Source organism: Scyliorhinus torazame, chromosome 18, assembly GCF_047496885.1.
Source record: "Scyliorhinus torazame isolate Kashiwa2021f chromosome 18, sScyTor2.1, whole genome shotgun sequence".
Lineage (NCBI taxonomy): Eukaryota > Metazoa > Chordata > Chondrichthyes > Carcharhiniformes > Scyliorhinidae > Scyliorhinus > Scyliorhinus torazame.
In genome coordinates, this window is record NC_092724.1 from 39,242,987 (window position 1) to 39,261,961 (window position 18,975).

The 18,975-nt window shown below is 48.8% G+C and overlaps 1 protein-coding gene across 1 annotated transcript in view; it reads right to left on the bottom strand.

The window, feature by feature from the left end:
* The window catches only part of LOC140395143 (dedicator of cytokinesis protein 7-like), a 353,436-nt gene that overhangs the window by 57,827 nt on the left and 276,634 nt on the right, over positions 1–18,975 (bottom strand). Inside the window, exons 36-37 of the mRNA XM_072482618.1 lie at positions 2,764–2,864; positions 1,097–1,289 (exon numbers count right to left, since the gene is read on the bottom strand). Of these exons, the coding sequence (XP_072338719.1) occupies positions 1,097–1,289; positions 2,764–2,864 (294 nt within the window). The remainder of the gene's footprint in view (positions 1–1,096; positions 1,290–2,763; positions 2,865–18,975) is intronic.

Below are 18,975 nucleotides of genomic sequence, written 5' to 3' on the forward strand. Positions count from 1 at the left end.
TCTCCGACCCGGGGGGTCGGAGAATGTCGCCCCAGATGTGGGTTTTTTGGTTTGTTTACAAATCTAATAGGCACTTAAAGGATTAATTTGTTTAACATTGGAGTTTCCTTTTCTGAGTATGAATGTAAAGTGATTTTGAATTCAGGGTTTTTATTAGATTATTAGAGGTTTAATTTCCCCCCCCCCAATGATTATAAAATAATTCCCATTGCTATTGCATGGCTTATGAGGACTGTACATAATGGATACTGGATGAATGGCTATGGAGGATACATTGGAGCATAAAAGGGGTCAGACGTGGAAGCGGCATGGGGTAGCATGAGCAATATGAGTGGGCATAGGAGCTGGAAAGGAGCGTAAGGATGCATGGATAATCTGAAGGCGGGGGGTGGGGGCTGCCTGAATGTTGAGGTTTAGGGAGACGTTCATGGAATTTACAGTGCAGAAGGAGGCCTTTCGGCCCATTGAGTCTGCACCGGCCCTTGGAAAGGGCACCCTACCAAAGCCCACACCTCCACCTTATCCCCAAATCCCAGTAATCCCAACTAACCTTTTTGGGGACACCAAGGGCAATTTAGCATGGTCAATCCACCTAACCTGCACATCTTTGGACTGCGGGAGGAAACCGGAGCACCGGGAGGAAACCCGCGCAGACACGGGGAGAACGTGCAGACTCCGTACCGACAGTGACCCATGCAGGAATCGAACCTGAAACCCTGGAGCTGTGAAGCAACAGTGCTAACCGCTGTGCTACTGTGCCGCTTGGCTGCTGTGTTGGAGAACCTAGTTGGCCCTCCTAAACGGCTTTTCTCCACACCTGCACTCCCTATGCACTCCAACATTCTTGGAAAATGCTGTGCAAACCTGTGTGAAAAGCCATAAATCCTGGGAAAAGACACACGAGGTTGGATGTGCATTTTGGAAGGTGCAGAAGTGCCCAGGTTGGGTTTTCCTGGGTTTTGCAGGAAGATCCAACACATCGTGTCAAATCTTGTTTAATGACACTCCCGTGAAGTGCCCTGGGATGTTTCTTACACAAAAGCTCTTGTATAACCGCATGATTGTCTTTGTTTGGCGCACGTTACCAGAAGCTGACCTGAAAATTCACACTGCCCATGGGCAGATGAACAAATCCTTCGACCCGGCTCAAGTATTCTGCCACCAAGGCAGCGCTGTGCACCAAGCAATGAGCCGCCTCGACAAACTGTTTCCTTTCAACGTGCTTCATCGCGATGTTCCGCAGCCACATCAGGCGAAGGTCCAAGTAATTCTGTAGGCATTTTGCAATTCTAGAGGAAAACACAAAGTATTTACTGCAGACAAACATCCTTGCCATTGAATCTGCTCCCGGTTTACAATGTGGTGCAATCTGTCACTGACCCATTCACACTAGGGGTTTGTTCAAAGTCTCTATGGGTACCACTCATTTATAAACATTGTCCAGTCTTGTTCATTGGATCAAATTAGGCATGAAACACCCTTCGCAATAAATGTCAAAAGGATTTCCAGCTGAACAGCTCCTTGACTCGATGAAAGGTAACAGGTTTCCTGGACTTTTTCCTGTCATTACTGTGAACCTGGAACTAAATGGAACCATCCATTACATTAGGCCAAACAAAGGAATACAAAGGGCCAGAAAAGGTCATTGTAGTCCATCTGGCTGATCCCAAAGAGATTTTTATGTGGCTAGAACTTGAATAGGACAGAAAGCATTGTTCCCTACAGCACTCCATTCTGAGCTGCAGGTTCCTATCAACAGCAGCTAATGCAATGATGCCAGAGAAAATATGAGTCCGAATCGAGGCATCAGGGCGTGTCTGATGAACGGCTGAGATTTTCAGATGTTGCTGCTTGCCAAATGTAAGGAGATTCAATGGATACCTGTAGTTTAGAGCATCTTGACTACAATGAAATATGTGCCAATTTTGCCTGCTTTCTTCCCTTCCTTGTCACAAGCCTCTCTGGATCCTGGGAAGTGCTTGCCCCTTATGATATCCTCATGACGTGGCTGAGATGGGAGAACACAGGACTCTGCCAACTCTTTCATCAGTAGTTTCAGCACCCCATTCCTCTCATCTCAAGAGTCCCAAGATCCTGATCTACTCAAACAATAGTTGCTGAACTTTGGCCTGGTCACAACCCCAGGAAGGGGTTACAAGGTCAAAGTTGAATGGATGTTTCAAGTTACATGCACGCTTCACTCAATAGTACCTAACTGTCATAATATCCACTCATGTATATAATGAGATGCAGACAGGCAGTGATAACCAATGAACACACACAACGGAACAACCAATCACCAGACAGGACACTACCACTATAAAACACACAAGGCATTAAGACTCTCCCTCTTCTCACAGGATACAGGTACAGAGAAAGTTAGAGTGCACAAGGCTGTGAGCACCGTCTCCATGTGACAGAGAGCTAATCTGGTCAAGCCAGTCAGAGGTTATCAGTTTAGATTAATAGAGTGTCAACCCACAGCAGATTATGTACAGCAACCAGCAGGTTCAATAAAACAGTGTTGGATCAGCTCCCGTGTCAGAAGCCTGTTTCTAGTCTCATGCATCCAGTTGCAGTCAATGTTAAACCAACTCAGATAACACATCACTAACGACTGGGCCTCCGGGATACGAGTTGTAACATTTATGAATGGAGAAAATGTATTTGTTAATCAGGGACTGCTGTTACCAATACATGTGTGTGTGTGCCCTGTGCCCATATATAACGGAGGAACAGTTTGTTACCTGCTGGATGCATTACCTGTACATCAGGTCAATTTGCATGTCCACATCCTTCAGGAAGTCCTGCAGCTTCACTGTGGCTCCTGATACTACCTTCAGATTCCTTAAAAGCTCTTCCACCTGAAAGATCAGCACTAGTTAAATACTGGTTACCTGACTTGCTTACCAAGTTAATAATAAGTCCATGGAGTGACCAACTGTCCAATCATTAAGCGCCACATAGAGTGTAGCACATTGAGGGTGGGCGGGAGGTGTCAATAGAAAGGGCTAACAAGGATTATACACCCATGAGGTGGGAGGAGAAGGAGAGACAGAGGGGATAGTGAGGGAAATGTTCGAGGGAGAGGAAGAGATTAGAGTTGGGGCCCCACAGTGGCATGGCAGTGCCCCACAAAGCAAGAGTTTATGTTCTCTCACATTAATTATGTTTGATTGCATGCAGACGGGTGCATTATGTGGTGATTCACTTGGAGCTACAGTCATCCAGGCAAGTGGAGAGTATTCCAGCACACTGCTGACATGAGCCTTGTAGATTGTGGACAAGCTTTAGAGAGTCAGGAGGTGAATTATACACCTCAGGAGTCCTAGTCTCTGGCCTGCTCTTGTAGCCATACTTTTCATATGGCTAGTCCAGTCCAATTTCTGGTCAATGGTAACCTCCAGGATGTTGACAGTGCGAAGGAACAATGCCCCACAGTGCAGAATCGACAGTTCCCCACAGTACGAAAGAGACAGTGCCCCACAGTACGAAAGAGACAGTGCCCCACAGTACGAAAGAGACAGTGTCCCACAATGCCAAGGGGCAGAACCCCACAATGCAAAGGGGCAGTGTCCCACATTGCAAAGGGGCAGTGTCCCACAATGCAAAGGGGCAGTGCCCCACAATGCAAAGGGGCAGTGCCCCACAGAACAAAATGTCGTGAAATCAAAAATGTAAGTTCTTGATGTCCAAAGGGGAGAGAAACCAGTGTTCGCATTGTTCACTAGTGGTAGTCTGGGTTTAAATTCCAGAACTATCTTTAGCTATGTGCGACTGCGATTTCCCAATATTCTACCAGGTCAGGAAAGCAGGAAAGGGAGCAGGGAACTGTCATAATATACATCAGTACATTATGGTGCAATCACATACACACACTGATGAACATGCAGTAGGACCAACCAGCATACATAACACCGCAGCCAATCACCAGTGAGAGCACAAGCACTATAAAGTCAAGGGACAGGAGAGTTCCCGCTCATTCTAGCAGCAGCCAGCTCAGAGCACAGAGCTCACAGCCTGCATCACAGACATTCACCATGTGCTGAGTGCCTCACCATAGCTAGTGATAGGAAAGGGTCCACAGTTAAGCTGGTATTGCTTATACCCACGTTTACAGTATGTTAGCCTAGTTGAACGGTTAATAAAATAGCGTAACACCACTTCCAGCATTGTTGGCTTGTTTGTGAACCAGAACACCCAACGCAACTTGCTACAAGGAGTGGCCGCAATCTAGCACTTGTGAGACCTACCTACAACTTCTCAGCATTCCGGCATCCTACAGCATGGAGAACATCAACCCGCCGCCACCACTCCGCTTCGCTGGCAATCTCGGGGTAAATTGGAAGATATTTAAACAGCGTTTCCAGCTCTTCCTCGAGGCCACGGAGAGGGAGAATGCATCGTACACCAGGAAGATAGCCTTTCTTCTCTCCACGGCTGGGCAACATGCCAGCCACATCTTTAACTCCCTGACATTCGCGGACGACGAGGACAAGACCAAGTACAAGACGGTGCTCCTCAAATTCGACACACACTTCAGTGTTGAAGTCAACGAAAGCTTTGAAAGGTAGCTGTTCCAGCAGCGCTTGCAGGGTAAGGACGAGCCTTTCCAATCCTATTTAACACACCTCCGCATCCTCGCACAATCCTGCGGCTACGGGCCCACCTCCGACTCCATGATACGCGACCTGATTGTTTTTGGGGTCATGTTGGACACCCTGCGTCAGCAGCTCCTTAAAGTTAAGCAACTAACCCCAGCAACTGCCATCGAGACCTGTGTCCTGCATGAGAATGCCACCAGCCGGTACTCCTACATACTGGCAGCTGAAATGGCGCGGCAAGGGCCCCATGAGGCGGAACGATTGAACACCTCCCGGGCCGCAGTCTGGAGGATGGCGACCATTTTGCGCGCTTTCCGAGGCCTCCCACGCTTGTACGCGCCAAACGAGGGGACGGTGACATGGAGGAACGCAATGCGCAGGCCTGCACCACGCAAGACCGTACCGCGCATGTGTGGTGGCGCAACGAACGCACTGACATCATGACGTGCGGCAACTGTGGCTCCGCCCACTTAAAGCGGCAATGCCCTGCAAAATCACGACAGTTCCTATGCTGTGGCAGGCTTGGCCACTATGCTGCCTGCTGTCGAGCAGCCCAGTCTGCCAACTCGCAACGATTTAACCAGCCGCGCAGGAATGTTCGGGCAATCCAACCCACCTTCACCGAGTCCGATCCTGACTTCATGCAGACCAGTGACACCGAGGACAGGGAGCCTTTTCGAGTTGCTGTCATAACCAAGAACAGGCTGTCCCCGAATCGAAAGCACCAGCCGCTGTTGGTGCACAGCATTGATCCGGACGACGAGTGGTGTGCCACCCTGACGGTCAACCGATCCCAGATCAGATTCTGTCTGGACACTGGTGCTTCCGCCAATCTCCTCGCATGGTCAGCATTTCAAACCCTGGGGGTCAAACCAACAATTCTTCCATCCAATTGCCAACTGATCGACTATAATGGTAACGTCATCCCCGCCACTGGGTCATGCCAACTCGAGGTGACGCACAACTCGCGAAAAGTCACCGTACCCTTCGAGATCGTGGGCTCCTCAAACGACTCCCTGCTAGGCGCACAGGCGTGCAAGCTCCTCAAACCCGTGCAGCACGTACATTCCCTCTCTCTAGAGGACACGTCTGACTTCCAAGATGCGGACTTCAGGGCGCAACTAAGTGCCATCATCACTCAACACCGAGATGTCTTTGAAGGCATGGGCACACTTCCCTACACATACAAAATCTTGCTCAAACAGGACGCCACGCCTGTGGTGCATGCACATCGCAGAGTCACAGCACCCCTCAAGGACCGCCTCAAGCAGCAGCTGCAGGACCTCCAGGACCAAGGAGTGCTTTCCAGAGTGACGGAACCAACCGACTGGGTCAGTTCCATGGTGTGCGTCAAGAAGCCTTCCGGCGAGCTCCGGATCTGTATCGACCCGAAGGATTTAAATCGTAACATCATGCGGGAGCATTACCCTGTAGCCATGTAAAATGGCTGCGTTCCGATTAATCTGGCCAAAACCCAGTTTAACATGGCTAACCTGAAAGACTGCTGGGAAAAGCAGCCAAGAAGACACAAGCAGGCAGCTGCAGACAGGTTTGCAGCTTCAGCTCGGGGAACGTAGCCCAGATCGATACTCAGGGCTATCAACAGCCCATCAACCCAGGTATCCGCAGTTGCATTCAGGGCTGTTTACACCTAATCTACTCAGACATCCACAGTTAAATCGGCTATCCCCGGGAACAATTGCAACATATTAGCAATTGAATACCGGGCCAGACCTGTCGGCGCCTGCAGTGGCCGAAACAAAGACAGGTGAACGACCACCCCCCGATCGAGGAATCGCCTCACCATTGGACACATCTACCCCAGAGACTGGGGACAGAATCCAATCACTTGGGACTCAGGGTCAAGGGCCGCCCCGGGAGGCGGGAAGCCCCTGGGCCCTATAAAAGTAAAGGTCCAAGTTCAGATCTCTCTCTCTCATCTTCGCCTGCTCGAGACCTTCGCAAGACCAGCCACCGGCAAGTGTAAGTTTGAATCCAACGATCGCTATCCGGTAGAGACACCTAGCCACCGACCTGTAGCAGCCTTTTGAATCCCGCGGGCCAGATTTGATTGGACAAGCCATTCGTTTCCCTGACTTGGTGGGCTCTTCCTAAGTTAAGTATTGGCCAGTAGTGATAGGTTTGTTATATAGAAAGTAGTATTAGGGTATTAATATTGCTTGTTGTATATAATAAATGACCGTTGTTTTAATCCTTACTAAGCGGTGTGCTGTGTTATTAATCATAACCTGAACTTAAACCACGTGGCGGTATCATAAAGATACCTGGCGACTCATGAGCAAAGGTGACCTAAACAGAGCAAATAGACTAAAGCTAAAAAGAGCAACATAATTGGCGACATCCTGACGGGACCCGACTTAGAAGTGGAAAACCACTCCGGGAAAACCCCAACATTTTGAATTAGAATCCAATCGGAAACAAAAAAAAAACCACAAGTGTTCAAGCGGTTCTGGTTAATAATTCACAATTCGGAAGTGTGTATATGCATGCGTAACTAACAGGGTTATAAGGCAAAACTGATAGCTTTTTTGTTGCGTCAAAACTATCGGCAGTTGGTATTTTGGAAATTAGCGGAAGCCGTACCCGCATCTACCACACCACCTTGACCCCCTGTTCCAAATTTGAACGTAACGAGCAGATAAGAGAGAGCCATGCAGGCAATGCAAGCGATGCAGCACCTCATGAACCCCGAAGATTTTGCTGTCGCACCAGTCAGCAGCGTAGGAGCGGGACAGTGTCCCGTTTGGGAAGTGGAAATCCGCAAAATTCTGCAGGGCAAAGGATGGCCCGTGTGGAAGGATTTCTGCAATAACGACGACTCAGGTCCTGGAAGTATAGGGCATACTTGGTGGGAGAACCTGAGTGAGATTCACAGAAAGAGTTTAGCAAAAGCGCGCAAGCCGATGGCAATTGTGTCCTGTCTGGCACAATTGCGAGGCACAGAGGAGGTCGTCAGGACGCTCCGCAAGGAAATAGAAGGCATACATCAGATAAGTAAAACCGATATATGTGAAATTGAGAAAGAGAACCAGGAATTGAAAGGGAAATTAGCAGCAAAAGACGAAGAGGTGGCTGACGCCAAACGGGGTCACCAATCTTGTCTGGCGCACTTGAGTAGTTTCCAGTCACAGTATGAGAAGGCTTATCAGGACCTGCAGCGTGCAGTCCTGGTAAAGAAAGAAACAGAAAACCAGTTAGAGAAGCTCCAGAAACAATGCAGTGATCTCAAGGCAGCCTTGAGAGCGCTCCACGCCACAACAACGGAACAAAGGCAGAGTACTTTAGACCATGCTAAGTGCCGAAAGCAGGTTGCAGACTTGAAAGCACTGCTTTCTGTCCAAAAGGGATTTCAAGAAACCTTTGGGGAAAGTTTAGAACAGGAAGACAGCCCTGATTGGGAAGAATTGCAGGAGACAGTGCAGAGATATGTTCAGGGAGCATGTGCGCAGGGAAAACCCCAAAGGAGGAAAGCACCCCCACCCCCCACACAACAGATAATACAGGCTCCCATGAACCCTGTAACAACCCACCGCACCGCCACAGCAGACGAGGCGGAGGTCTTATATTCCACCCCCCTCACAGTGATCCAATTACGGGACGCGTGTGCCAAAATCACACCGTTCCTCCCCGCTTCAGACCCACACCATTTCTTTGCCACCGTCAAACACCAGGCGACCATGTACGGCCTGGATGAGAAAGAGCAGGTAAAGCTCACGGTCCTCAGCTTAGACCCATCGGTCGCAGCAGCCCTTCCCGACCCACAGAATGTAGGAGGAGGCACTCTTGCAGAAATGCATACCGCGATCCTGGATGCGATTGGTACAACCGGGGCGATCCCGCAGACGGTCTGAATAAATGCAGACAGAAAAAGTCTAAACACCCCACAGCGTTCGCAGGACGCTTGTGGATTCATTTTGAAGCCGTTTTCGGCAACGTAGATCGTGCCCATTTGTCCTCAGACAATATGGCCAAGTGGACCCGCACCCTTATCTCCCATGCCACGGAAGCAGGACAGAATGCCTGTAGCAATTATGACCCCTCGGAGGAGGCTCATAATGAGAAGTGGGTGGTCAAGAGATTGTCCCGCGTTTGGGAACAAGCGGCTCATGGCAAATCAGCCACTAGAACCCCCGAGGAAAACCAAGCCGCCGCAGATGTGCAGGCAGTAAGAACCACTCTTCACAACCCCGCCTGGGTAAACGAGGGAAAGAACAGCCCCCCAGCCAAACCGCAAGAGTGCTACAATTGCGGAAAATTGGGACATTTTGGTAGAGAATGCAATGGCCCTAAGAAACCACAGAGTGCCCAACCGACAAGCACTCTCGATAAGAAAAAGGCAGAGCCCATAGCGACCGAGAACTGAGGTGTCCACATGATGATTTAAAGGAGACACTTGGTGAAAAGTGTTGTCCTTTCTGATGGAACCTGCAGGATGTTTTATGTTGTCTGTTTGTTAAATGTTTTATGTTGTCTGTCTGTTTGTTAAATGTTGTTCGTCCTACAGGAGAATTTTCTCACCGCCCCACACCCATTCACCTGAACTTTTAACTTTTCCCACTGACCCCCACCACCGCCACACGCCCATTCTGCTGAAACCTCTGAGGACTTGCCCCAGACGCCCGATCGTAGCTACTCTTCTGATTTGATGGTAGAATCAGAACAGTAACCCCACCATGATGACTACATTTTTGTCCGTTCTTTGGTCGCTCAGGCAGTGGAGAAATGGCGTGAGACCCGCCCTGCCTGGGGACCCCCCCCGTTGGTCAAAAACGCTCGGGTAGGGAAGATACGGTATTGGTAGCCGTCCTACCCGGGGACTCCACCCAAATCTTACCCGTCGCGGCCCACATGCACCCCATTCGAACTTTACTTTCAAAAACAGTTTTATTTTATTTAGGCAACCTTTGGGTTGCTGCCACATGCTATTTACATCCTAGAGCATCTGGATGATAAAGTTAGCACTGGTCCACCATTGGGAAGTGCGCCGTGTCCAAACATTTGTTTTGAAAAAAAATGGTGGGGGGGAGTCACATACTGTGACCAATTATAAGGGTTTAATTGGCCCCAAGAAGGACAGACACACTAACACATCAGATATTAAACCGAAGTATTTACACACACTACGCTTGTCTTACAGAACTCCAGAAGCTCCAAGTCCGGAGAAAACCAGCAAAAACAGGAAAGGAAAAGAAAGAAGACAGCCATGAGGACTCCTTTCTTCGTGCTCAACATGCTTATTATGGACCTTTGGTTGCGCGGGAACGCGGATCCCATTACTCCAAACCCCCCTGCCGTTAACGCTTCACTGCCCTGTAGTACCGAGGGCCCAGTCACCAACCACGCTGCATTATCCTGGTGTGCAAAGCTCATAACTTGGTACTCCCTATCGTACATCATTGAGGCACTGTTGGCATTGGCTATACTCAGTTGTGCAGTACAGACCATGCGCCTCCGCAAGTGGAGAAGGAGAGCGTACCGCGCTCGAACCCCGGTCTATCGGATCCAATCCCCGATATTCGGCTATGACCAGACCCCAGACCCCCGCGAGCTATAAAGAGTAAAGAGTATTCACGTGCATTATTCCTGTAAATAAAGAGATATACGGAACGTTTCATAAAAAAAAAAATGTATGATCCTGAGCTTGACTGCCAAGCCAGGAAAGAGTATATTAAATGTTGTGATTGTTGTTGTATGTTTTAGGAAGATAGGATAATGCAATGTTTAGGAGTATAGAGTGTTTAGGTAAAATTAGAGGTTCCCCGTTTATTTTTTATAGATAAATGCCCCTGCCTGACATAGCGCCCTCAAGAATTGTTTAGGTAAATATTTGTGCATAGCTAGGGTCAGAGTAGTGGCCATGTGGGAGGTGCCCCCCCAGTTGGGAAACGAAGAGGACAAAATTTATGTGATCCTTCACGCTTCGCGTTAGGATCACAAGGCGGGAATGTAGCCATGTAAAATGGCTGCGTTCCGATTAATCTGGCCAAAACCCAGTTTAACATGGCTAACCTGAAAGACTGCTGGGAAAAGCAGCCAAGAAGACACAAGCAGGCAGCTGCAGACAGGTTTGCAGCTTCAGCTCGGGGAACGTAGCCCAGATCGATACTCAGGGCTATCAACAGCTCATCAACACAGGTATCCGCAGTTGCATTCAGGACTGTTTACACCTAATCTACTCAGACATCCACAGTTAAATCGGCTATCCCCGGGAACAATTGCAACATATTAGCAATTGAATACCGGGCCAGACCTGTCGCCGCCTGCAGTGGCCGAAACAAAGACAGGTGAGCGACCACCCCCCGATCGAGGAATCGCCTCACCATTGGACACATCGACCCCAGAGACTGGGGACAGAATCCAATCACTTGGGACTCAGGGTCAACGGCCGCCCCGGGAGGCGGGAAGCCCCTGGGCCCTATAAAAGTAAAGGTCCAAATTCAGATCTCTCTCTCTCATCTTCGCCTGCTCGAGACCTTCGCAAGACCAGCCACCGGCAAGTGTAAGTTTGAATCCAACGATCGCTATCCGGTAGAGACATCTAGCCACCGACCTGTAGCAGCCTTTTGAATCCCGCGGGCCAGATTTGATTGGACAAGCCATTCGTTTCCCTGACCTGGTGGGCTCTTCCTAAGTTAAGTATTGGCCAGTAGTGATAGGTTTCTTATATAGAAAGTAGTATTAGGGTATTAATATTGCTTGTTGTATATAATAAATGACCGTTGTTTTAATCCTTACTAAGCGGTGTGCTGTGTTATTAATCATAACCTGAACTTGAACCATGTGGCGGTATCATAAAGATACCTGGCGACTCATGAGCAAAGGTGACCTAAACAGAGCAAATAGACTAAAGCTAAAAAGAGCAACAACCCTATCCCCAAGCGTGAGGAGATCACATGCGAGATGGCTCGAGCCAACATATTCACCAAGCTGGATGCATCAAAGGGCTTCTGGCAGATTCAATTGGACAAGTCCAGCAGAAAGCTGAGTACTTTCAACATCCCATTTGGCAGGTACTGCTACAATAGAATGCCATTTGGAATCATATCAGCATCTGAAGTGTTCCACCGCATCATGGAGCAGATGATGGAGGGCATAGAGGGTGTGCGCATCTCTGTGGACGACATCATCATCAGTCGCCTCAAAAGTGTTTTTAAGCGAATACGGGACCAAGGCCTGCGCCTCAACAGAGCCAAATGTTCTTTCGGCCAGACCGAACTCAAGTTTTTAGGAGACCACATCTCTCGGTTGGGTGTGCGGCCGGATGCGGACAAGGTGGCAGCCATCACGGCCATGCAGAAGCCGGCGGATAAGAAGGTGGTGCTCCGGTTCTTAGGAATGGTCAACTTCCTAGGAAAGTTCATCCCTAACCTCGCTTCCCACACCACGGCTCTCCGCAACCTAGTTAGGAAGACGACGGACTTCCAGTGGTTTCCCGCCCACCAGCGTGAATGGGAGGAGTTCAAGGTCAAGCTGACCACCTCCCCGGTATTGGCGTTTTTCGACCCTGCAAGGGAGACGAAAATATCAACAGACGCTAGCCAATCTGGCATAGGGGCGGTGCTCCTGCAACGAGATGACGCCTCGTCATGGGCCCCTGTTGCCTATGCGTCACGGGCCATGACCCCCACAGAGCAGCGCTATGCGCAAATCGAGAAGGAGTGCCTAGGCCTGTTGACCGGTGTCGACAAGTTCCATGACGTGTATGGCCTTCCCCAGTTCACTGTGGAGACCGACCATGATGCTGGTTGGCATCATCCAAAAAGACCTCAATGACATGACCCCTCGCCTACAACGCATATTGCTCAAGCTCCGGACATACGATTTCCAACTCGTGCACACACCGGGTAAGGATCTGATCATAGCCAATGCTCTGTCCAGGGTAGTCACCACTCCGTCCGACCCAGAGGGGTTCGTTTGCCAAGTCGACGCCCATGTGGCCTTCACGGCCGCCAATCCGCCGGCCACGGATGATCGCCTAACCCACATTCGCCGTGAGACTGCGGCTGAACCCCTGCTACAACGTGTGATGCGCCACATGACTGACGGATGGCTCAAGGGACAATGCCCGCAGTTCTAGAATATTCAAGACGATCTGGCAGTCGTTGATAGCGTCCTCCTGAAGCTGGACCGCATCGTGATCCCACACAGCATGCATTACCTGGTTTTAGAGCAGCTGCACGAGGGCCATCTCGGCGTAGAGAAGTGCCGACGGAGGGCCCGGGAGGCTGTCTACTGGCCTGGCATAAATGAGGACCTGGACTTTGTAGAGCTTCCGGATACCCTGCCTCCTCCTCACTTGGCCGTGGCTCAGCCCGATCCTCAGCCGGTGGCTCCTGACCCACCCTTGAGGCGGTCAACCCGAATTCGTCGCCCACCTCAGAGACTTGATTTATGAGCCTTACAATGTTGGACTCAATGCTTTGTTCTTTCATCGTGTTTCAGCATTTCACTAGTTTGTTTATTGCATTCGTTATTAGTTTCGTTGTTGGTGTAACACCTTGTTTTTCTTTTCTCTGCACCAGGCACCTTCCCGTGTATATAGACTAGCCTCATGTACATAGTTATGGAAATACTGCACACACATGATCAGATACACTCATTACACGTTATTTATTCTCACAAAGGCACATGCTCTTTGTAAAAAAGGGGGCTGTCATAATATACATCAGTACATTATGGTGCAATCACATACACACACTGATGGACATGCAGTAGGACCAACCAGCATACATAACACCCCAGCCAATCACCAGTGAGAGCACAAGCACTATAAAGACAGGAGACACCAGAGTTCCCGCTCATTCTAGCAGCAGCCAGCTCAGAGCACAGAGCCCACAGCCTGCATCACAGACATTCACCATGTGCTGAGTGCCTCACCATAGCTAGTGATAGGAAAGGGTCCACAGTTAAGCTGGTATTGTTTATACCCACGTTTATAGTATGTTAACATAGTTGAACAGTTAATAAAATAGCGTTACACCACTTCCAGCAATGTTGGCTTGTTTGTGAACCAGAACACCCAACACAACAGGGGCTATTTGCCTCACTGAAGGCAAAGCACTCCCCATCAGTTGAAGTGGAGCAGCAATTTTAGTGAAAAAGAAAGGAACTGTATTTATGTAGCGCCTTTCGTTTAAGAAGTTATGGTCGACACTGATTGCCCATCTCTGTTTCTCTGAGAAGGCAAGGGGCCAAAGAATTTTACATCCAATGAAGTGTTTTTGAACTGCAGTCCACTGCAGTAATGTAAGGAAACTTGCCAATCAATCTGTGCACAGTAATATCCCACAAATAGCAGGGAATAGATGACAAGACTTTCTTTTAAGTGATGTTGCTTGAGGACTTAAGGGTCATTGAGGGGAATTTTTTTTCACCCAGGGTCTGGAATTCGCTGCCTGAAGGAGAGGCAGAAACCCTCACTGCGCTGAAATATTACTTGGATGTGCACTTGAATTGCTGTAAATAACAGGGCTGAGTGGCAAGGGCTGTAAAGTGGGATTGGACTGGGTTGCTATTTCACAGATGGTACAGACACAATGGGCCGAATGGGCCGTGTGCTGCAAATTATCTACCTTCCCATGAATGAATGTTGGCCGGTAACCAGGAGAACTCTCCTGCTCGTCTTCAAGTGACCTTCTGCATTCACCCAAGAATGCAGACGGGCATTACTGTAACACATTATCCCCTTAGTGCTGCAGTGAAGTGCTAGCATAGCTTATTGTGACTCAGAGCTCAGAGCGCTGCTACCGGGCCACTGCTGGCATCTTGGAAACAGGAAGCAGCTGCTCTCGGCCCTCTGCCAGAGATTAACTGACACTCTAGGTCCATTTGGAGCTTCAAAATATGTGCATTAGGCACACGAAAGGATTGTTGGAACCTGTTCATACACATTTCCGGAAATTGTTCGACCGGATGTTTCCCCAAGGATCCTGAAGCTGGTGATGTGAACAGTGTGCCTCTTTCGAGCTCGTCATCGGTTTAATTTGAGAAAAATTAAGTCTGTCCGATTAACTCTGAATGGAACTTCTGACCACTGGAAATAAGAAACAGAGATTTGGCCCCTCAACTCGATTGGAAAGCTAGTGAGAGATGGGCACTGATTATTGCTAGTAGGCAGCGAGAGAAAGAGAAAGAGTGAGAGTGAGAGAGAGAGACAGGGGGCGAAATTCTCCGGTACCGGCGCAATGTCCGCCGACCGGCGCCCAAAACGGCGCAAATCAGTCGGGCATCGCGCCGCCCCAAAGGTGCGGAATCCTCCGCATCATGGGGGGCCGAGTCCCAACCTTAAGGGGCTAGGCCCGCGCCGGACTAATTTCCACCCCGCCAACTGGCGGAAAAGGCCTTTGGTGCCCCGCCAGCTGGCGCGGAAATGACATCTCCGGGCGGCGCATGCGCGGGAGCGTTAGCAGCCGCTCACGGCATCCCCGCGCATGCGCTGTGGAGGGAGTCTCTTCCGCCTCCGCCATGGTGGAGACCGTGGCGAAGGTGGAAGGAAAAGAGTGCCCCCACGGCACAGGCCCGCCCACGGATCGGTAGGCTCCGATCGCGGGCCAGGCCACCGTGGGGGCACCCCCCGGGGCCAGATCGACCCGCGCCCCCCCCAGGACCCCAGAGCCCACCCGCGCCGCCTTGTCCCGCCGGTAAGGTAGGTGGTTTAATCTACTCCGGCGGGACAGGCATTCAAGCAGCTGGACTTCGGCCCATCCGGGCCGGAGAATCGCGGGGGGGGGGGGGGGGGCCAACCGGCGCGGCGCGATTCCCGCCCCTGCCGAATATCCGGTGCTGGAGAATTCGGCAACCGGCGGGGGCGGGATTCACGCCAGCCCCCGGCGATTCTCCGACCCAGTGGAGGGTCGGAGAATCTCGCCCAGGATTCTAGGATAAAGAAGGCGGGGTTGGAAAAGGGAGATGTGGAAGATTTGCTTCTAGTATATTTTCCTATAAGAATAAAACCAGATCATGAAACTGTCCATAATTCTTTGACCGCAACCCAAAGGGAAAGTCTACCAGCAGAGGCCACATATCACAAGCAGGCCAAGTAAAATGTTGCTATGTCATTCGTGAGCCGGTGTTGCCAATTTTCCAAAGTTGTCCTGGAGTGTCCCTGAACTAAAGCTCGACAGTGGATGAATTATTAACACAAGATAGAAATAAAGATGTACGACTTGATTGCCATCATGGAGACATGGCACCAGGGTCACTAACCTGAATATTGAAAGTTATTTCACATTTTGAAAACATAGGAAGCTAGGAAAAGGTAGTGGGGTGTCTCTCTTAATTACGAATGTCATTAGTAAATTAGTGAAAAGAACAAGATACAGAATCAGTTTGGGTAGAGATAAGAAATCGTAACGGTAGGAGGTCACTTGTGGGAGTAGTTTACAGGACCCCTAAAAATAATTACACCAGGGCAGCATGGTGGCGCAGTGGTTAGTATTGCTGCCTCACGGCGCCAAGGTCCCAGGTTCGATCCCGGCTCTAGGCCACTGTCCGTGCGGAGTTTGCACATTCTCCCCGTGTTTGCGTGGGTTTCGCCCCCACAACCCAAAAATGTGCAGGGTAGGTGGATTCCATGCTAAAATTGCCCCTTAATTGGAAAAAATGAATTGGGTACTCTAAATTTCATAATTTAAAAAAAAATAGTTACACTGTCGGACAAGAGTATACAGGAAGAAATGAATAGGGTTTATAAGAAAGGTACCGTTTTAGTCCATAGAATTCATATCCATAGAATCCCTACTGTGCAGGAGGAGGCCATTTGGGCGATCATGTCTGCAATGACCCTCTGAAAGAGCACCCTACCTAGGCCCACTCCCTTGCCCTATTCCCCATAACCCCATCGAACTTGGACATTTCTGGACACTAGGGGCAATTTTAGCATGGCCAATCCACCTAACCCTCACATCTTTGGACAGTGGGATGAAACTGGAGCACCCGGAGGAAACCCATGCAGACACAGGGGAACGTGCAAACTCCACATTCACCCAAGGTGAAAATTGAACCTGGGTGCCTAGCGCTGTGAGGCAGCAATGCTAACCACTGTGCGATCGGGTCACCCTAATCATTGGTGACTTTAATCTACATGTAGATTGGATGAATCAGACTAGTAAAGGAGTCTGGAAAAATGAGTTCATAGACTGTGTTCAAGACTATTTCTTAAGAGAAGTGCATTCTAGTAGCAAGCAGGGAGCAGGCTATTCTAGACCTTGTAATGAGCAGGGAGACAGGAGTAATCAATAACCTCATGGGAAAGGAGCAACTGGGTAACAGTGATCACAATATGATAGAATTTCACATTCCATTTGAATGGAGTAAATGTAAGTCTAGTGTTTTAAACCTGATTAAAGGTAATTATTAGGGTATGAAAACAGAGTTAGCTAAAGTGAAGTAGAAAACTAGGTTAAAGGTAGCACAGTAGAGATGCAAGAATAGACTTTTAAGGAGATATTTAATAACTCTCAGCATTTATCCTGGTATGAAAAAAAAAAGATTAAATAAGGAAGTTAAGGATTGTATCAAATTGAAAATACACGGTATGAATCTGTAGAGATAAGTGGTAGGTTAGTAGATTGGTCAGATTTTAAGTGCCAGGAAAGAGTGACTAAAAAAATAATAAAGGAGAAAGTGGAGTACGAAAGAAAGCTAGCTAGCAATATCAAAACAAACAGTAAGAGTTTCAACAAGTATTTAAATAAGAAAAGGTATGTTGTTCCTCTGAAGAGTAAATTTGGGGAATTGGTAATAGAAAAAAAAGAAATGGCAGAGTTATTGAACAAGTATTTTGTGACTCTCTTCACTTTAGAAGACTTTGACTCCCCAAAGATTCTCCCCCAAAATTAAGAAGTGAACAATCAACATCACAGGGAAAAGATGCTGGCAAACTATTAGACCTAAAGGCTGACAAGTCCCAGGACCAGATGGTTTGCATGCTATAGTCTTAAAATAAGAGAATGTAGAGATAGTAGATGCATTGTTTAGAATTTTCCAAAATTCATTAAATTCTGAAAGGGTCCCAGCAGTCTGCAAAATAGCTAATATAACACCTTTGTTCAGGAAAAGAGGGAAACAGAAAGCTGGAAACTATAGGCCAGTTTGCCCAACATGTGTCAGAGGGAAAGTGCTACAGTCCCATTAGCAAGGCAGTTATAGCAGGATACTTAGAAAATCAATGTGTGACCAGGCAGATTCAACATGCTTATGTGGAAAGAAAATAGTGTTTTATTTATTTCCATTTTTTGAGAAAGTAACAAGCAAGGTGGATAAAGGGAAACCTGGATTTTCGAAAGACATTTGATAAGGTGTCGCATCAAGGGTACAACAAAAGGTAAGAGCACATGGTCCAGAGGGTAATATATTAGAATCACAGAATCATAGAATTTGCAGTGCTGAAGGAGGCCATTTGGCCCATCGGGTCTGCACCGGCCCTTGGAAAGAGCACCCTACCCAAACCCACACTTCCACCCCATACCCGTAACCCAGTAACCCCACTTAACCTGATTGGACACTAAGGGCAATTTAGCATGGCCAATCCACCTAACCCGCACATCTTTGGACTGCGGGAGGAAACCGGAGCACCCGGAGGAAACCACGCACACACGGGGAGAACGTGTAGACTCCGCACAGACAGTAACCCAGGCCAGGAATCGAACCTGGGACCCTAGAGCTGTGAAGCAACTGTGCTAACCACGATGCTACGTGCTACCCTGTAGATAAAGCATTTAGCGTAGATAAAGGATTTGTTATCTAACAGGAAGCAGAGAGTAGGGATAAATTGATCTTTTTTGGGTTGGCAAGCTCAAACTAGTGGAATGTCACAGGCGTCAGTGCTGGGGCCTTAATTATTTAGTCGATATCAATGGTTTGGATGAAGGAACCTAAGGTGTGGTAGCTAAATTTGTCAATGACACCAATATCAGTAGGAAAGTAAGTGGTCAAGAGGAGGTAGAGAGTCTGCAAAGGGATATAGACAGGTTGAGTGAGCGGGCAATCATTTGGCAAATAAGTGCAAGTGGGAAAATGTGGACTTGTCCACTTTGGCAGTAACAATAGAAAAGCAGAATATTATTTCAATGGAGAGAAATTGCTGAGCTCGATGGTTCAGAAGGTTCTGGGTGTCTTAGAACCATAGAATGCCTACAGCGCATAATGAGGCCAATCATCCCATCGAATCTGCACCGACCCTCTGAAAGAGCACCCTACCTAGGCCCACTCCCCCACCCTATCTCCGTAAACCCATAACCCCTCCTAACCTGCACTTGTCTGGACACTAAGGGGTAAGTTAGCATGATCAATCCACCTAACATCTTTGAACTGCGGGAGGAAACCGGAGCACCCGGAGGAAACCCACACA